At 28.9% G+C, this 17,533-nt stretch overlaps 2 protein-coding genes across 2 annotated transcripts; one reads left to right on the forward strand and one right to left on the reverse strand.

Annotated features, from left to right (window-relative positions):
- Positions 1-3,738: 3,738 nt before the first annotated feature.
- On the reverse strand, positions 3,739-5,046 carry LOC108340752 (ethylene-responsive transcription factor WIN1). The gene is made up of 2 exons (XM_017578313.2): positions 4,821-5,046; positions 3,739-4,706 (listed from the first exon to the last, which is right to left on the reverse strand). The coding sequence occupies exons 1-2, from the start codon at positions 4,898-4,900 to the stop codon at positions 4,091-4,093; spliced, it is 696 nt and encodes a 231-aa protein (XP_017433802.1). The 5' UTR covers positions 4,901-5,046; the 3' UTR covers positions 3,739-4,090.
- Positions 5,047-13,064: 8,018 nt separating this feature from the next.
- LOC108345394 (uncharacterized) lies at positions 13,065-17,533 on the forward strand. Its single transcript, XM_017584027.2, has 9 exons — positions 13,065-13,598; positions 13,696-13,788; positions 14,730-14,834; positions 14,972-15,121; positions 15,213-15,311; positions 15,483-15,611; positions 16,142-16,321; positions 16,413-16,529; positions 17,198-17,533. Exons 1-9 carry the CDS (start codon positions 13,287-13,289, stop codon positions 17,378-17,380), a joined length of 1,368 nt encoding a protein of 455 aa, XP_017439516.1. The 5' UTR covers positions 13,065-13,286; the 3' UTR covers positions 17,381-17,533.

Here is a 17,533-nt window from a genome sequence, read left to right on the forward strand (position 1 = left end):
AATAACTTGTCATTGTGTTATAAATTAAACTATATAACTTGAAGAGTGCCGTTCTCCTTTTTTTCACTTGTTTATTTTTAATTTTGTCTCATTTCTCTTATTTTTATATATTCACATTAATATTTCGTTTATTTTCTGATCATCAACAACTACTGAAATTAATTATTTAGTTTAATTGGATAAGTGAAATCTCACTAACCTAATATTGGTCTTACAAACACATAATATAGAAGTGGAAAGGGTAGTGGAATTGTACACGAAAAATTATTATCTTAGTTAAAAGGGAATATAAATGCAAGACCTTACAATAAGCATTATTATAGATATAGGTTTTGCGTGTTAATTAAATCTCAATAATTCAAAGGTTATAACGTTACCACGTGAATATGTCGACATAAAAGTAACGGAAGGTACGGTGGCTATGGTAGTAATTTCAAAGCTTATTTAATGAGTTAAATTATTGTCATGTGCCACCAAACCAAAGAGAGAAAGACAGCAATTATAAGTAACTACACTCTCAGTTTTAGCTCATCTACTTATCCTTTTCCTAACTCATTATTGCCTTCTCATGCAAAACCAAACTTTAATACATTTTCAATTTTCCTTTTTCCAATGCAACACCTTGTTCAATTCTTTTCCATATTATAAATCAAATCTAGTTTCATGCATCTATTTTTTTTTCTTAAATAACCCATTCTTTAGATATTTATCAACATTTCAACATCTATTTGTCGTGCTAGTATCAAAATTTAATTAATATTATTAAAGGTATATTTTGTTTCTTGATTTTTAAGTGTCCTGAAACATTTAGATGTTTTTTTCTTTAATAATATTTTAGCATTCTTCTTGATTTCTCTTTTATTAATTTTATTCATACAAACTTTTTAACTATTTCAGTGTTTTAAAAAGGAACATATGTTAAGTTAATTCAATTAGTCTTTTGAAAGAATAAAAAATAGCATAATGATAAAAAAAATGAAGTCATTGATACCTAACAACCAGTTTTGAAAATGTTCAGTTATTTATTTTATCTCAAATGTATTTCGTTATTATTTCAATTATTGACTTTCTCTTGTAATTTTATTTCACAAAAAAACCATTAATTTATTTCATATTAGAATGTGATAAGAAATACAAAAAATATAATACAAAGTAGTTTTATGAAGGAAAATGCAACAAAAAGAAGAAAAAGAGAGAAATTGAAAGAATTTAGGTCTTTTTAGTAAATGAAAGATGAATTTATTTTTTGTTAGAAAACTTTTTTAAATAACAACGTACTAATACATAGTTAAATAAAGTAAATGAAGGGAAAAAAATACAAAATATAAATATTTTGAGGCTCAAATATGTTTTTCTGTCTCTAAGAATCCACTGGAATTTGATTTCAAATTGATTTTTCTTAAACAAAATTCATATAAAAATTATTTCAATTTTTGTTTGGATACAGTTTAAGAAGTGAAATAAAGTTATTTAAAGGCTATTTTTGAGGTAAAAAAAATACAAATTAAGTCATTCATTACTACTTCTGTCCCAAATTTTCTACATGCCAACGTTCGTTATTCATATTATAATTAATTTATAGTCTCAGTTTACAATACATTATTATTTTTATTATTTAATTTGTTATCATGACCTCAATAATTAATTAATTAATCATTAGAGTAAAAATAATGCATTTGATTAGAAAATAAGGTTATTTTAGTAAAAGTGTATTAAAAAATACATATTTATTATTATCACTAATTTATGTGTAAAAATCTCAGACTTGGACGAAACAAAAGTAGTATAAGAGAAAAAAATAAACATATTTAAGTCAAATATTTTATATTATATTTAGACATTATAGCATTTATAGTCTCATTCCAATATAAAATAATATGAATTAAATTTGGATTAAAAACAACAAAAGTATAGGCTAATTAATAATCAATACTCATACTAAATATATTACAAAAAAAAAATTATATTAAAATTAAGCAGTCTCCATTGACCCACTTATTATGGCTTTAAAAAAATTCACATGAGTATATATAAAAAAATCAAGGATAATGTAAAAGGTATTAGAAAGTATAAAAACTGTTATTAGAATATAAAAGGTATAAACCAATTTAATTTCATTATTTTTTTAATAGCAAAGAAAGTATATACAAAACAAAACTACTCTCATAAAAGCTTTTCACATAAGTTATTTTATGAATTCTAACTCGATCATGAAATCGATATATTATTTATATTTTTATATCAGGAATTTGAACTAATATAAAAAAAAAACTATATTTTTTTAACGATCAAAATTATAATTAATATAAAAAGGTTTCAACCTCGTTTATTAATTTAACTGAAATAAAATGTCAATTTCTTTTCTAAGATAAAGACGGATGCAAATTTGGTTTCCTTTACTGGTTGTCACAATGAATAAGAAGTGACAAAATGGAAGCTATTCCTATAAGTTATAAGGAAATATAAAAAAGAAGAAGCTAAAATCATTTTTTTTTCTTATAAGATAATTTAAATATATTGTTCATAGATATATCGATATCTAATTAAGAAGAATAAATGTCAAATTTTGAAATTTATCATAATATACAAAAATACTTGAATATTTTATAAGTAAATTAAAATTCAAAATAATAATGCAACTTTACTAAACTTTTAATTAATTTTTTTTGCCATTCTTAATTCTTAATCTGACTTTGACAAATTATCAATCATGAAATAAATTTGTATAGTACGCCTAAGTTTCTTTCTATTATCATTTTCATATATGGTGATGACGTTCTAAATGAAAAAATTATCTTCACAACTCACTTTTTACTTTGCTTCAAATGATAATAAAATATTAAATTAAGTTATTTAATTAAAATATTGAATAAAAGATTAATAAAAACCAGTTATAAAGAAAGAGCATAAATTTTGGCAGTTATCACACATATATCATCGCTTGAACTTTAATTTGTGAGAACACCTGTTGACTGTTGAGGTTTGTTTGCTTGCACATATATATAGTTGTGACGTGATATAGATAAAGGATATTAATTAAATATATAAAGTGGCGTGTGTGTGTGTATATCATTTAATTTATTAGTTAATTTTATCAAATATTTTTTCAATTCAACCAAAAAACTTGTAAATGTTCAACTCTTCGCTTAAGTTTTAAGTTAAATTTTGTGAAATATATCCCAAGTAAAGCTAATTCCTTAGTTAGCCCGCCAACAAAAATAAGATTTAAAATGTATTGATTGATTTAAAGGTGTTTAATTTTAATAAATTAATAATACTAAAAAAATGTATACTAGCAGTTACTTAGATAACTTTCAAAATGTAATTAGTTCAACATTTAAAAGATTAATTGAGAATGAAATAAAAATTAAAAGGTTTAATTTTAATAAATTAATAATACTAAAAAAAAATTACTTAGATAACTTTCAAAATGTAATTAGTTCAACATTAATTTAAAAGATTAATTGAGAATGAAATTAAAATTAGAATAACAAAATTAAACATCAAAAAATGGAAAGCAAAAGTATCAGTTTTGCTTACACCATATATCTACTCTTAAAAAATGCATTGCATTTTAAAAAATTATTAAGAAAATTACATATTCAAGATTAAATGATTATTATTGGAGTCAGGAGAACCAAAAATTAAGCTTGGAAATTATGAGATGATAATCAAGCAAAGCTAAGATAAGGAGAACTAAAAAGATATTTATTATTATATGGTAAATAAATAATGAACATTTCAAACAAGCAGCAGACGATGGAGCGCTTTATATATATATGCACTCTGAAAATATTAATTCAGTATACATATTTGTTTTATTTTCTTATGTCTATATTTCTCTATGCATGCATGTATATGAATATATGAATATGTGTGTATATATATCTATATATATATATCTACACTTATAATAAATATGACACATGAAAATAGATATGATATAAATTATGATAGATATGATATGCGTTATATATAGCCTATAACTATACCACTTTTGTTTTCATTTTTTTCCCAAATAATGACAAGCCTCGTTGAAGATGAAGACCAAACATGCATGTGATACCTTAACACCGTGGGGGAAAGATGCTTAAAGAAAAAAGGTGTCATCATCACCACCATCCCTTTCTTGAAAGTTGCTGAATGAAGGACTAGGGCAGTTTCTGTCGTTGAGGAGTTCCTCTATCATCTGAAGGGCGATTCTCTCTTCTTCATCAATCTCTCCTCTCACCACTTCTTCATGTTGATGATGACCTGTCACACCCGATGGAGACTCACGGTGGTGGTGGTGGTGATCGGAAGAAGGTAGAGAAAGAGAAGTGCTACTATCAGCTTGATGAGTCTCATTGTCGGTACTCTTCTTTCCCAGCTGAACCGTCATGACCCAATTTGAATCCGAACGTCTCCCGGCACGCTTTTGCCACACTCCGATGTGGGAGTTCTCTGTGTCAAGCCTCAAGCAGGTCATAGAAGGTGAAGGCACCTTACCACATTTTCGAAGCTTTGCATGCAGGATTTCCTCCAGATCCTTGGAGGTGGAGGAGGGGGTGTCCTCACTGGTAATGCTCTTTGGATCACCTTCAGGGGTTTGAGTTATTGGGAAATTTGTTTTAGCATTTCTCCCACTCATAAGAATAGCAGCTTGATCATAGGCTCGAGCAGCTTCTTCTGCCGTTTCAAATGTCCCCAGCCACACCCTTCTCTTACTGTTTGATGAAGAAAAATAAAAGAGAGCAGTGTTTTGTTAGCGAATGAAGGTTAAGATTTAGGGGTTTTGTGGAAAAAAAAAATGTACTGGAGGAATAATGGAATGAACTTACAGAAGCGGGTGGCGAATTTCGGATACCCAAGAACCCCAATGGCGCTGCCTGACACCTCTGAACTTCTTTGTTTGTACCATGATGGTGTTGTTGGGGTTCAGGGGTATGATGGTGGGAGTGAGAAAGAGTGATGGCGAAGTACAGAAGGAACAGAATGGCAGTAGATATAAAGGGAGAAAAGGAGTGGAGAGAAGCAAGTTTTCAACGAAAAGAAAGGCACACTGGTGTCGGCTAACTAAACCGCTCTAGTACAACAATTAAACATCTTTACCTAAATCTTTTCCTCAAGCAGTCACCCTTCAATAAATGTTTGTGCTTGACTTGGTTGTGACTCGTGAAGTCGCTGGACTAGCTACTTAATTTCTTCATGTTTTCTCTTTCTATGGCACATGGTGTGTGCACACTGTACTTGCGGCCTAAACAGTACGCAGTTAACCCAAGTGTTAAAGGTGACATTCACTGGAGTTATGTAAATCAAAATGCACCTTTGGTAATTCGAAATAAATTGAATCTGTAAGATCACAGCTTTTGTATAATTGTGTTATAAATGTGGGTTTTATTTTTGAAGAGTTTATGAAAAGGTTGATAGGGGGTATTGTACTGTGCATGAATTAGCTAGAAAAGAAAAGCATAAAGGAGACGTGGAGGAAGTAAGAGCGTAAAGAGTGACGACAGAAGGTGTTGCTATTATTGGGGAGTGATGAGTGGTGGTGAACTTGGGTCGGGTGCAGGTGGTCACGGGCCTATGCTACCACACAACACATATGGAAAACCGATCCAACGTTGTAGCCATTCATCCCCTTATGCTTCACCAATCTAATTCCATCATCTTCCTAATACCACCCACTCCTGGAACAAGGTTGCATCCAATCACCACTCTGTCCAATTCAATTCACAATCACTTTCATTTATTTTACTATACTCGATTCAATTTCATATTTATTCATTTCAAATCCCATCAATCAAATTCAATTAAATCATAAATATAAATAGTTCATATTGTTTTAGATATATTATGTTCATATATTGCATAAATAGAGTCCGTGCTAGCACTTTTGAAATATAATCAGTTTAATCATTTGAAACTTGTGTTTTGAATTTTGTTTTTAAATAATCAATTAAATTCAATACGTGATTATCATTACTGATTGATTTTATTAATAAAAATAAGGTTAATTCTGTTACAACAATTTTTTTATTAACTATGTCAACATATCGTTTGATTTTGTTGAAATATGTTTCTATTAGTATTAGCATCAGACATGTATATGAATATGTAAATGTTTTTAACATCATATATCATAATAAAGTATAATAGCACTAAGAAAATTCTTAAATAAAAACCAATTTCAGTGACAAAAAATAATTAATTATTATAATGATCAATTTAAATTTCAAATTATAAATTAAAAATTATTAACAATTAAAATAGGTTCAAAAAATTATAATTGATTTTTAAGTTGGTAACTAAAATAATTTTTATTATAAATTGATTTTTGAATTGGTCACTAATATTTATTATTAAGGTTTTCATTATTAAAGTAATTGGTCTCTAAATTGATCTTTAATTAGGAAATTAGTCTCTAAAGATATTTTTATGACTAAAATTAGTCTAGTGTATTGTATTAAAAAAAATAATAAAAAAATGCTTTAATATTCTTATATTATGGTGAAAGACTAAATAGTTCAGCCTTAATAATATAAATAGTATTTTATAAATGGTATTAGTAAATTTTTATACTAAATATAATATTTTTATTGGTAAATTACAATATAAAGTTATTATTATTGTTTTCAATTTCTTGTTATTTCAATAGATCACAGTTTATGTTTGTATTACACGTAATATTGTTTGAACTAATTTAACTAAATTATAATTGAGCTAGATTGAATTAAATTGTTGAATGGAAACGACAAATTCAGTCTAACTCAACAATTTAATTGAGTTAATTAAAAGTTACACTAATTTGAATGCTACATCACTTGCATCCCTAATACTACATAATTAAACACAGTAAAGAAAATGAAGAGTGCGGCTTATATGATGATATCTATTATGAACACATCACTTTATGGGAATGGACGTGATCTAGTGTAATTATGAATTAAATACACACATGTGAACCTTCTAATATTTTGTATTTTCGTATCATTCATTTATTATTATTAGCCTATTTTCTTATTTTATTCTCAAAATAAATTTCTTTTAACAGAAAGAAAAAATAATATTAACGAACAAATAAATCAAGGCTAATTGTAAGGATCCTTTCAAATCAAGCATTATTGTTTAATGAAATTATTACATACACGACATGACAATGCTTTATATAATGCTCACTTTCTTTAATATGTAGAGAGAGACATTAGAGAGAAAGTTAGTAAAGTTTAATAGATGAAATTAAAAAATAAGTTAAAATATTTATTTTAATAATTTTAGTAATTGAGTGAGTTTTTATATGAAATGTTTAAATTTATGCAACGTTTTAAGCATGCTCCAACTCATGTACTTGATCCATTTTATAAAAAGAACGCTACTCTATTAACATTGTTTGAAGAAGTGAAGGGACAAATGCGCCAATTGCATTAAAGAAAAAACTACTGCCATAAATGTGTCTACGTAAGGTGTGGGTTGAGATTGAAAAGTTTTGGGGGTTAAGTAATCAATGCGTGGAGGCCAATTATGCTGCTATGTGTGATAATCTTACACCAATTTTAACGGGATTATCTTTCGTTACGTACAAGAAATACAAATTAATTTCAAAAATTGTCGTTGAAATAAAGCTGTTTTGGGTTGATTAGTAAATTCATAAACATGGTTATTATTAAAATCATTCCATTTCAGAGTAACCAAAGCATATGGCGTGCCATTTTTACCTCTTTTTAGCTCGTGGAGTTAATGTAATGAAAACAGTGGCCTACCACATGACATTATAACAAAATTTACGTATTTCAGTAAAGAATAAAATTGAAGTGAGTGAATAATGTTTATTTGGATGAAAAATTAAATTATGAAAACTATAACATTTTCCTAAAGAGGTTTGAAGTGGATAAATGTTGCACATAGACTATGTAGGGGCATCTTTGCAAGGGAAGCCCCTGAAATAAATATTTTAGTTAAAAAAATAAAAATTGCACCCTCGAGTATTTTAGTCTACCAAATCACTGTTTGTTGATCTAGTTCTTTCGTTTTTTTTTTTATTTTTTGCCCCTCATACTCTTACTATATCACAAAATCCAGTGAAGCAAAATTTAAAACTACTCTTTTATTGCAATGTTTATTATCCATATAATTGGACCTAAATTCCTTTAAACACTTTTGATAAGTATTCTGAGACGAACTAATACTTTAGCATTAGAGTACAAAGATATAAAATATAAAGTACTATACAATTGATTTCCACAAGAGACCTATCGACTCTACCTAGGAATAAAAAATGTATTTATTTACTTTATCTTGATTTCCTAAATTACTTTTTCAAATACTTGTGTTTTAAAAGACTCTGCATTTGAGTATGTCCCAACGCAAAGAAATTAATTATTATTAAATTTGCTTAATGCAAGTTAATTTTTCGTCCCTCCACCAATTTTTATGGTTCATTCTTTGAAAATACTTAATACAAGATATAGCATGAAGTGTACTTTGACGGCTCTAAAAACGATGTCGTTTTCTGGCTTTTGATTAAGGGTTCAAAATGCTCACGGATTCATGGATGAACTGTTGCTATAACATTTACCATTTTGAGCAGCCAATTGAGTATCACTGTATCATGCTCTATAAGCATTTACATCACACATCACTTTATTCCGTATTTCATTGCATATCATTAAAAAAAAAAAAAACACATTAAAAATATTGTTGGAATGAAAAATGTTTTACGAACATACAAAATTAACCACTACAGTGATTACACATGAAATGAATGATTTTTTTCAAGTTGTTAAAAAGTATAAACAATTGAATTTGAGTGATTTTGTTTTAACTAAAAGGATCGAAAACTTAAGCCGTGAACATTAAATGTGTCTTTTCTTCTTTCTTCTGTATCCTATTTAACCTAATATTTAATAATTATTTCTACATAAATATTTTTTATTTAGCGTCCAAATTTATTGTATTAATTAATAGAGATACTTTTTTAATAGTAATTTTAAATATCTTAATAACAATATTATAATTCACTCATAAAATATACATTAACATAGAATGAATAGGATATCAACCAAATGAAAATTAATAAACTGATAAGATCAGACCTAAACTGTAACACTGCAGATTTAAATAATTAAACTTAACTATAAAATTCACAACTTCTTGCTAATTAAACAAATAAATATAATAATGAGCATATATTGAGTCAAATTAAAATAATCTTTAATTTTGGATTAACTTAATTCATTCATGTTTAATGTTTAAAGTGAAATATGTTTTTTAATAATATTTTTATTTATTTATTTATCATAGTTGAACTAGAGACTTTATTTAAACAAACCGATATAAGTATCATTCAAAGTAACAACTCATTGGTTAAAAGAAAAAGGCCATTACACCTATTTTGATACTTACGTTTTAAAAATATATACCTAGAAATAACTAACAAAGGTCGATACATTTCCTTGATATGTGCTTGCATACCTGTATTTAGTTTCATTCCTCGAATTTTAGTAAACTTGAATGTGATTTTTTAATGTCAATGCTTCTCTTAAAACCTAAATCAATAATTGGTGGCACAAAATTGACTATTTACTTCCAACGTGTATTTTGAAAAGGAAATTTTTGTACAGATGGACTTGTCAAAAGATACTTTTTAAGATTCCGACTTTTGTGCACCTAAATTATCACCTGCTAATGGCTATCTTATTAGAATTTAGCGTTTCAGTTTGCAAGTTATGATGCATAAAAAAAGGCATTAACCTAATTACTATACTATTTTTGGAAATGAAAGGTAACAAAAAAAACTTGAAATATGTAAATAAATAATTAAAAACTCAAAATGTAATTAAATTTATAATTATAATAAAATAGCTAGGTCTGGCAAGATATAGAGTAAAGAATAGGAAAATGATTTCAATTCACGGTGTGACACACTCCCCTGCAACCGGATCGATGTTTGGACTATTTTACTTAAAAAAAAAACTTTAAACTCACTCAATCTTATAAAATTCATTAATAAAATGAGTTTTTATATTTATTTATATATTTATTATAAATTTTTAATTAATATATGATTTTTATCACAATTACTCACATTAAATCATGTAAAACATGGAATTAAATATTTATAATAACTCGATAATAATATGATAATAAATAACACAATAGACTTGTGTTAAGATAAACTTTTAAATGATTATAAAATTATCTCAAATAAAAAATATTAAATTTAACTCAAATTTATAAAATTAACTAATAAAATAAAATAAAGTAAAAATTCATTTATATGTTTTGTCTTATATTATAAATAATTTAAGATTTTAAACATTGTTGAAAAAAAGAAAAAAAATATAATCTGTGGAGTTGTTTAATGAGAAGTGGAAATGGTGTGAATTATTGTGAGTTTGCTCCGATGATGATGAAGTTGTTTAATGGCATGCCATGATAAGATTTAATTTGATACTTTAGTGCAGTTGGATACGGGCTTTTAAAGGCGTGCTATGTCATTAAGTTTATATAAATATAGAAGGGCCACAGGCGACTTTTCTTCAAGAGTCAATAAATTGCTTATACACCAAAATAAGCAAAAACATACATAACTCACATACTACTATGTCGTCTCTCGCTATGTATGTATAATTCAAGTACTACTTTAATAAATGTATTAGTTGGACCCTTTAAGTGAAACCAAGGTAAAAAACGAGCTTGCTGCTTATCCATACTTTTCTTACAATCAATGTAAAAACATAATCTCAATGCTATTTACTCACTTATAACATACACCACCACTCCCTACACCCTTTTATTCATCTTTTACCTTTCATTAATATTTAAACGGACGTGAATATGCGTTGAATTCTTAAACGAATATCGACATCCGTATATGGATATCGACATCTGTACAGATATCGACATTCGTATATAGATATCGACATACGTTGAAGAACCCTTCTCCCAATTCATCCTTTCATCATCGCTGGTTACAAACTGGTCCAATTCCATCGACTTCACAGTCCCAAGACCCTCTCACTGAACCGTGCTTTGCAGCAAAAATGGAGGGATTTTGGAACTTAAAGGATCTGGCACACACCCCATCATAGAATTTGAGGGACAATCCACAGTGTGTTGCAAGAAACATCAAAGGCTATTTTTGTTGTGATAGCGAACAAGAAAAAAACACAAAACCCAACTTGAAATTGGGAGCAAAACCCCGTGCATATGCCATTTTACTGCCCTCCCTCTCCCTCTCTCTCAGTTCTTCAGTGAATTCAATTTAGTGGTACAAAGAAGTGCCCATGAACAACCAACAAAAAATAATAACAAGAAAATGAAAAAGATTGAATCTTTGTTTCTGGGTTCAATGAATTTATGCCCTAGACTAGAAAAAGAAAGACAAAAATAAAGAGAATAAGAAATTCAAAATTTCCACAATTTTCTCAGTATCCAGACAAGATACCGTTCAAACTTAATCTATCCAAAAAGAAAGAAAGTGACTCGCGAGAAAGAAAGACTGAAGGGCCATAATTATTGACATAAAATTTCAATGAAAAAGATTAAGTGAACAAAATTTGAAAAAAAAATAACAAAAAAAGAGAAAAGAGATATCACATGCGTCTTTTAGCATCGAAACAAAGACAGAGATCGCAGAAGTTGCAATTGCAATTTGCTTTGGTTGCTGCTAAGGTCAAAGAGGGTTTATGGGGTTAGAATATGTGTACTAGGGTATTTTTGGAATAAAAAAATAATGGGAAGGTATAAGAAACACTTGGGGTGATGGAGGAAGCAACTCTCCATCCAACAACGTTAGACTCTAGAGGGTTATTCCCTACACCACTCCACATTGCTTCCTGCACCATCACATTTTTTTTTAAATTACAAAACTATCCTTTATATTTTAAAATATCCTACACCCCACCTCTTTTCTTAAACAGATGTCGACATCCGTTGAAGAAAAAATTCTTCAACGGATGTGCGACATCCGTTGAGTTTTTTTTTTTTTTTTTTTAGTTTTTAGTATTTTAATTTATTGTATTTTAAATTAATATATAAATATTATTTAATTTTTTTAAAATTATTAAATAATTATTTATAAGTTAATTTAATAAAATAATTATTATTAATTTAATTTATGTATTATTATTTAAATAATAATTAAAATATTTTTAAAATTTTTATTAAAACGGATGTGGATGTGACGACATCCGTTGCTGTTTCTTTTTAGCTTTTTGTTTTCTAATTTATAATATTTTAAATTAATATATAAATATTATTTAATTTTTTTAAAATTATTATGTAATTATTTATAAATTAATTTTATTTTATTTAATCAAATAATTATTATTAATTTAATTTATGTATTATTATTTAAATAATAATAAAATATTTTTAAAACATTTATTAAAACGAATGTGCTTTTTACTTTTTTAGTTTTTATTTTTTTAATTTATTATATTTTAAATTAATATATAAATATTTTTTTTTAAATTATTACTTAATTATTTATAAATTAATTTTATTTTATTTAATAAAATAATAATTATTAATTTAATTTATGTATCATTCAAAATATTATTTAAAAAATTTATTAAAACAGATGTGCCACGGATGTGACGACATCCGTTATAGTTTTTTTTTAACTTTTTATTTTTTAATTTATTATATTTTAAATTAATATATAAATATTATTTAATTTTTTTAAAATTATTACTTAGGTATTTATAAATTAATTTTGTTTTATTTAATAAAATAATTATTATTAATTTAATTTATGTATTATTTTTTAAATATTAATCAAAATATTTTAAAAAAATTTATTAAAACAGATGTGCTAGAAGATTTTTTTTTTTTAAAATAAAAATAATAAAGCAAAATATAAAATATGTAAACGAATGTTAACATCCGTAGAAGGTGAAGCGGATGTTGACATCCGTTTTAGAACAAAGACAAAATAGGTATGGGGTGGTGCAGAGAGCGTTCAGTGGTAGAGGGAGCAACTGTCTAGACTTTATGCAAAGCCCAAAATGGTCCAAGCCCAAACGTTTGTCATTAGGCCCATTCCACAATTCTAAATTCTAGGAGACTGGGACCTCTCTCACCCACCACAATTCTAAACACTGTGTGGCGCGCGCCTACTTGCTATTCAAACTTATGTGCTCCCACAACTACCATTCTTCTTCGGAGTAACTAACTGAGTTTGAGATCCGAGTCATGGAGAAGAAGAACCCATTCTTCATCTCTCTCGCTTGCAAACTGCACTTCCTACCACTGTTTCGATTCGGTCGAGTACTCTCTGTAAACTTGGTCTTAACTCACCCGCCATGCTCAAAGGCAAGCTCAAACTTCCAGCTCCGGACAAGGTTCGGATGCTCTTTCCCGATCGGCTTGGAAGATTGGTTGCTGGATTCGACGAAAAAGGAAACGAAATCAAAGTATTAGAATTCGAACTCGAGTCCGGGGAGGAGCTCGAGCCGATTCAACCCGGGGAGTTAGGGTTTCACAGAGAAAGTGACGACGGTGACGAAGCCATGGATGATGACGACAAGGACAAAATAATTCGGCAGAGACCGAATCCGGTTTCGGTGTGGAAATCCATTTCGGACGAGGAGAAAAGATCGGATCTGGAATACGAGGTTGGTCCTGATTGGAAAAGAAAAGTGGAAATGGTTTGGATTTTCTTTAATTTGTGCCCTTTATTGTGCCTTCATTTACCCCCCTTTCTTTATCCAGCTTTCTCAAAGGGAGATTAATTTGGAAAAGTTGCAAAGAATTGCCAGTGCTGGTATTCCTGATGGAGGAGGTTTGCGTGCTACAGCTTGGAAGGTAATGTTAGACAAAAAATAGAAATCTAGATCTGCTGACACAGGTAAATGGTATTTCACGTAGCATTAAAATACAAATAATGTTCATGATAATGTATCAAAAGAAAGATAAAATATAACTGATGAAAGTGTAGAGAAGTTTGGATCAAAGTGCAAAGTGTTTATTCGAGGAGGAAAACACTCCCATTGTGTAGGTATTTTAAATATGACGAGCTCCTTTCACAAAACAATGAACAAAAAAATGCTCTAAAATATTTTTCAATAGCAACAAATTAGGTACAACATTGAAGTGTTTTTGTCCTTGTTTCTGTACGTGTATCTGTATATCTTTTTCTTAACAAAGAGCGGCATACATAACAGAAGCCAAATCGTACAGCCTCCTCAAAGCCTCAACATGCAACAAAAAGAAAAAAATAAAAATTTTATAACATGTAAAGAATAAAGACCTGGTCAAAGGAATTAAGAATGTTAAATGAATATGGATAGATTTATCTTTTAGAAACTGCTTTATAAATGAAAACATTTTTACTCTAAATTTTAAACATAAATATTTCATAACAGGTAATTATTCCATCACGTCGGTATGAGATTACAAAACACCTCTTGTTTGGTGTTTTTGAATCTAGAGACGAATTCAAAAACTAGAAATAATCATCCATAGGGATTGGAATCTTCTCTTCAAGGACTAGAAAATTAAACTCCTGTCACATATATACGAGATATTGATTATCTATCAGTCATATCACACCAAATCGACATGACAGAAAGTAGAGCTTAATGGTTACAAAACTTACTATAGTGAGGAATATAATACATCTTATGTTATGACTTTCCAGCCAATTGAAGAAGATACTAGATTAATATTCCATTTGCATTGGTATAAAATTATTAGATTGTTATGCGTACAAGCAGTTGATTGTCCGTTATGATTTCAACTACCAGCTACTATTGGGTTACTTACCTTCATCTCGTGATCTGTGGGACGAACAACTAAAAGAGAACAGACAAAAATATGCTAATTTGAAAGAGGACCTTCTCCAGAATCCGGTAATACTGCTGATTCATACGTTTTCTCGTTAGGAGTTATATTTATCTGAAACAATTACTTGGCTATATCTGGTGTGATTTCTACTTTAACTCTTGCTTTTGAGTTTTCGCTGATAGTGTTGTTAAATTTAAGACAGTCAGAACATATGTGGAAAGAGTATGAGGAAAGTTCGACTAAGCGAAACGAGGAGAATGATGCTGATGGCCCCCTTAGGCGACATGAAATTTCTCATGAAGATCACCCTTTGAGCCTCGGTACAGCTAGCCCTTGGAGTCAATATTTTCAAGTAAGCTTTTCCTCAGATGACGAAGTTACTATTGACTGAATCCCTTCAGGATGATAAAGTTTATACTTATCACTATCTGTCCTTCTTCTAGTATACAGAGATAGTAGAACAGATAGATCGAGATCTACAGCGTACACATCCGGATTTGCCATTCTTCTCAGGGGAGTCTTCATTTAGTTGCAAAAATAGGGTAATTAACTGCATCCCCCAAAAAAGTCTACAGGTTTACTGTTAATTTGGTGTTTAAGTTTTAGCTTAGACATTTATTTAACAATCCTCAATTATTTTTCCAGTTTTCAGCGTAGACTGATAGATTATATAGGGGCTTTGACTCAAGTTTTTGTTGATACTTTGACAATAGGAAGCGATGAAGAGTATCCTTCTCCTTTTTGCAAAGTTAAATCCTGAGATCCGTTATGTACAAGGCATGAACGAGGTCTTGGCACCAATATACTATGTCTTTAGTACTGACTCTGACAAGCAAAATGCTGTAAGCATTTTCCTGGAATAACTGTATTATGTGATTTGTGACAGTTCGCGTTGCTTTTCTTTGGCTAGGGTACATGCATGGTGCATATGATGACATAGAACGTGCACATGCATTCGACAGGAAACCAAACTTAATGGTTGGAGGATTACTTGTGTTTTGGAAATTTAAATTTGAGTGTTATATCTTACTTTCATAATTGCTTGAGATGCTACAAAGGCTTCTTCTGTTTTCATCATCCAGTGCAGAAGCCTGAAAACTTTACTGCCAGACAATTTGGTGTTTAATTTCTTTCTGTTTTAGACATGAACCAACACCAACCAACTCCTTTATGTTGACAAATATCTATTACACTGAACAACCATAAATTATATAATCTAATAGATGGGTTATTTATTAGACATAGCCATTAAATTTTCATGATGTTGTATAACAATTGTTATCCTCTCGCATCATCCAGCATATTTATGTTCTTGAAGATATTCTGCCACGCAAATGAACTGTTGTTTTATCTTTTATACACTTTCTATTAGGAACATGTAGAAGCAGATAGTTTTTCCTGTTTTGTTCGAATCTTGGGCGACTCAGTGGATCATTTCTGCGAACAATTTGATAATAGTTCAAATGGCATCCTTGCTACTCTTTCTCGCTTGTCCGATTTACTAAAAGTAAATGATGAGCAATTATGGCGTCATCTTGAATTTACAACGAAGGTAGAGAACCTTTAAACTTTTTCACTTCGACAATCCACAACTTGTACAGCTCCAATCTGTTTAAATTGATGTCTCTGAACCTCATGAACAGGTTAAACCACAATTCTATGCATTCCGGTGGATTACATTGCTACTCACACAAGAGTTCAAATTTGAGTCTATCTTGAGAATATGGGATACACTACTTAGTAACCCTTTCGGTGTTCAGGTATCTCTCTTTCAACCAAACTAATCAGCAATCTTTCAGGATAAAATTAGTACTCAATTTCCAATATTAGGGTTGATTAAGATAAAAAAAACAACTTAATCGAAGTAAAACTCGGATTAATTCTTCTCTATATAAATATGTAAAACATCGGAATGCACAAAATAAATAAAAGAAAAATCAACATATACCACTTAACATAGAAAACCTTGATATGAAAAAGAAATTCACAGGACCTTAATATGACACCACAATTTCTTTTTGAAGATTCCAAAAATCAACTAAAAAATTCTCTTTGAATAACAACACAAAAAAATTCAATTAGTATTTACTGAAAAACATAAGGAACTCAATATAAGATATGCGGAAATAAAACTTCTCTTTCCTTATATACAAGATATTCTAGTTGCTAATTTTTTATTCTTCATTCTCTCTCTTGATATTTTTTTTCTCACCAAAAGACACTTAGAAGTACAATATTTCTGTCTCTTCCTAAAAACCTATTATAAAAGAGTTGCATTATTTTAAATTATACAATATGCTGAAAGCTCATAAAAAAAAACTTTTGTTTTTCTTAACTAAGTTAGTTTAAGTCCAATAAATTAGTGACCGAGGTGAAAATTATGTTTGGCTGCGTCGTAATAATTTACTTGGCTAATATCATTTTGCAGGATATGCTTCTTCGAATCTGTTGTGCAATGCTACTTTGCGTGAAAAGCAAACTTCTAAGTGGTGATTTTGTGGCCAATTTAAAACTTTTACAACACTACCCTGATGATATCAACGTAGAATACCTCCTCCAGGTAGCCAAGGATATTAGTCCTGACACATCTTATTATTGTTTATCACTTTAATTCATTATGCTTGCATTTTTTGTATAATGTCATCAACTTATCAAACTTGAAACTGAAGTACCGAATGATGAACACCTAGCATAAGAAACATCCATTGCAAATAGTAATAAGGGTAGAGTTCATAACCAAAAGGAATACAGGTTTTTTTTTTTT

Source organism: Vigna angularis, chromosome 1 (genome assembly GCF_016808095.1).
Source record: "Vigna angularis cultivar LongXiaoDou No.4 chromosome 1, ASM1680809v1, whole genome shotgun sequence".
In the NCBI taxonomy this organism is placed as follows: domain Eukaryota; kingdom Viridiplantae; phylum Streptophyta; class Magnoliopsida; order Fabales; family Fabaceae; genus Vigna; species Vigna angularis.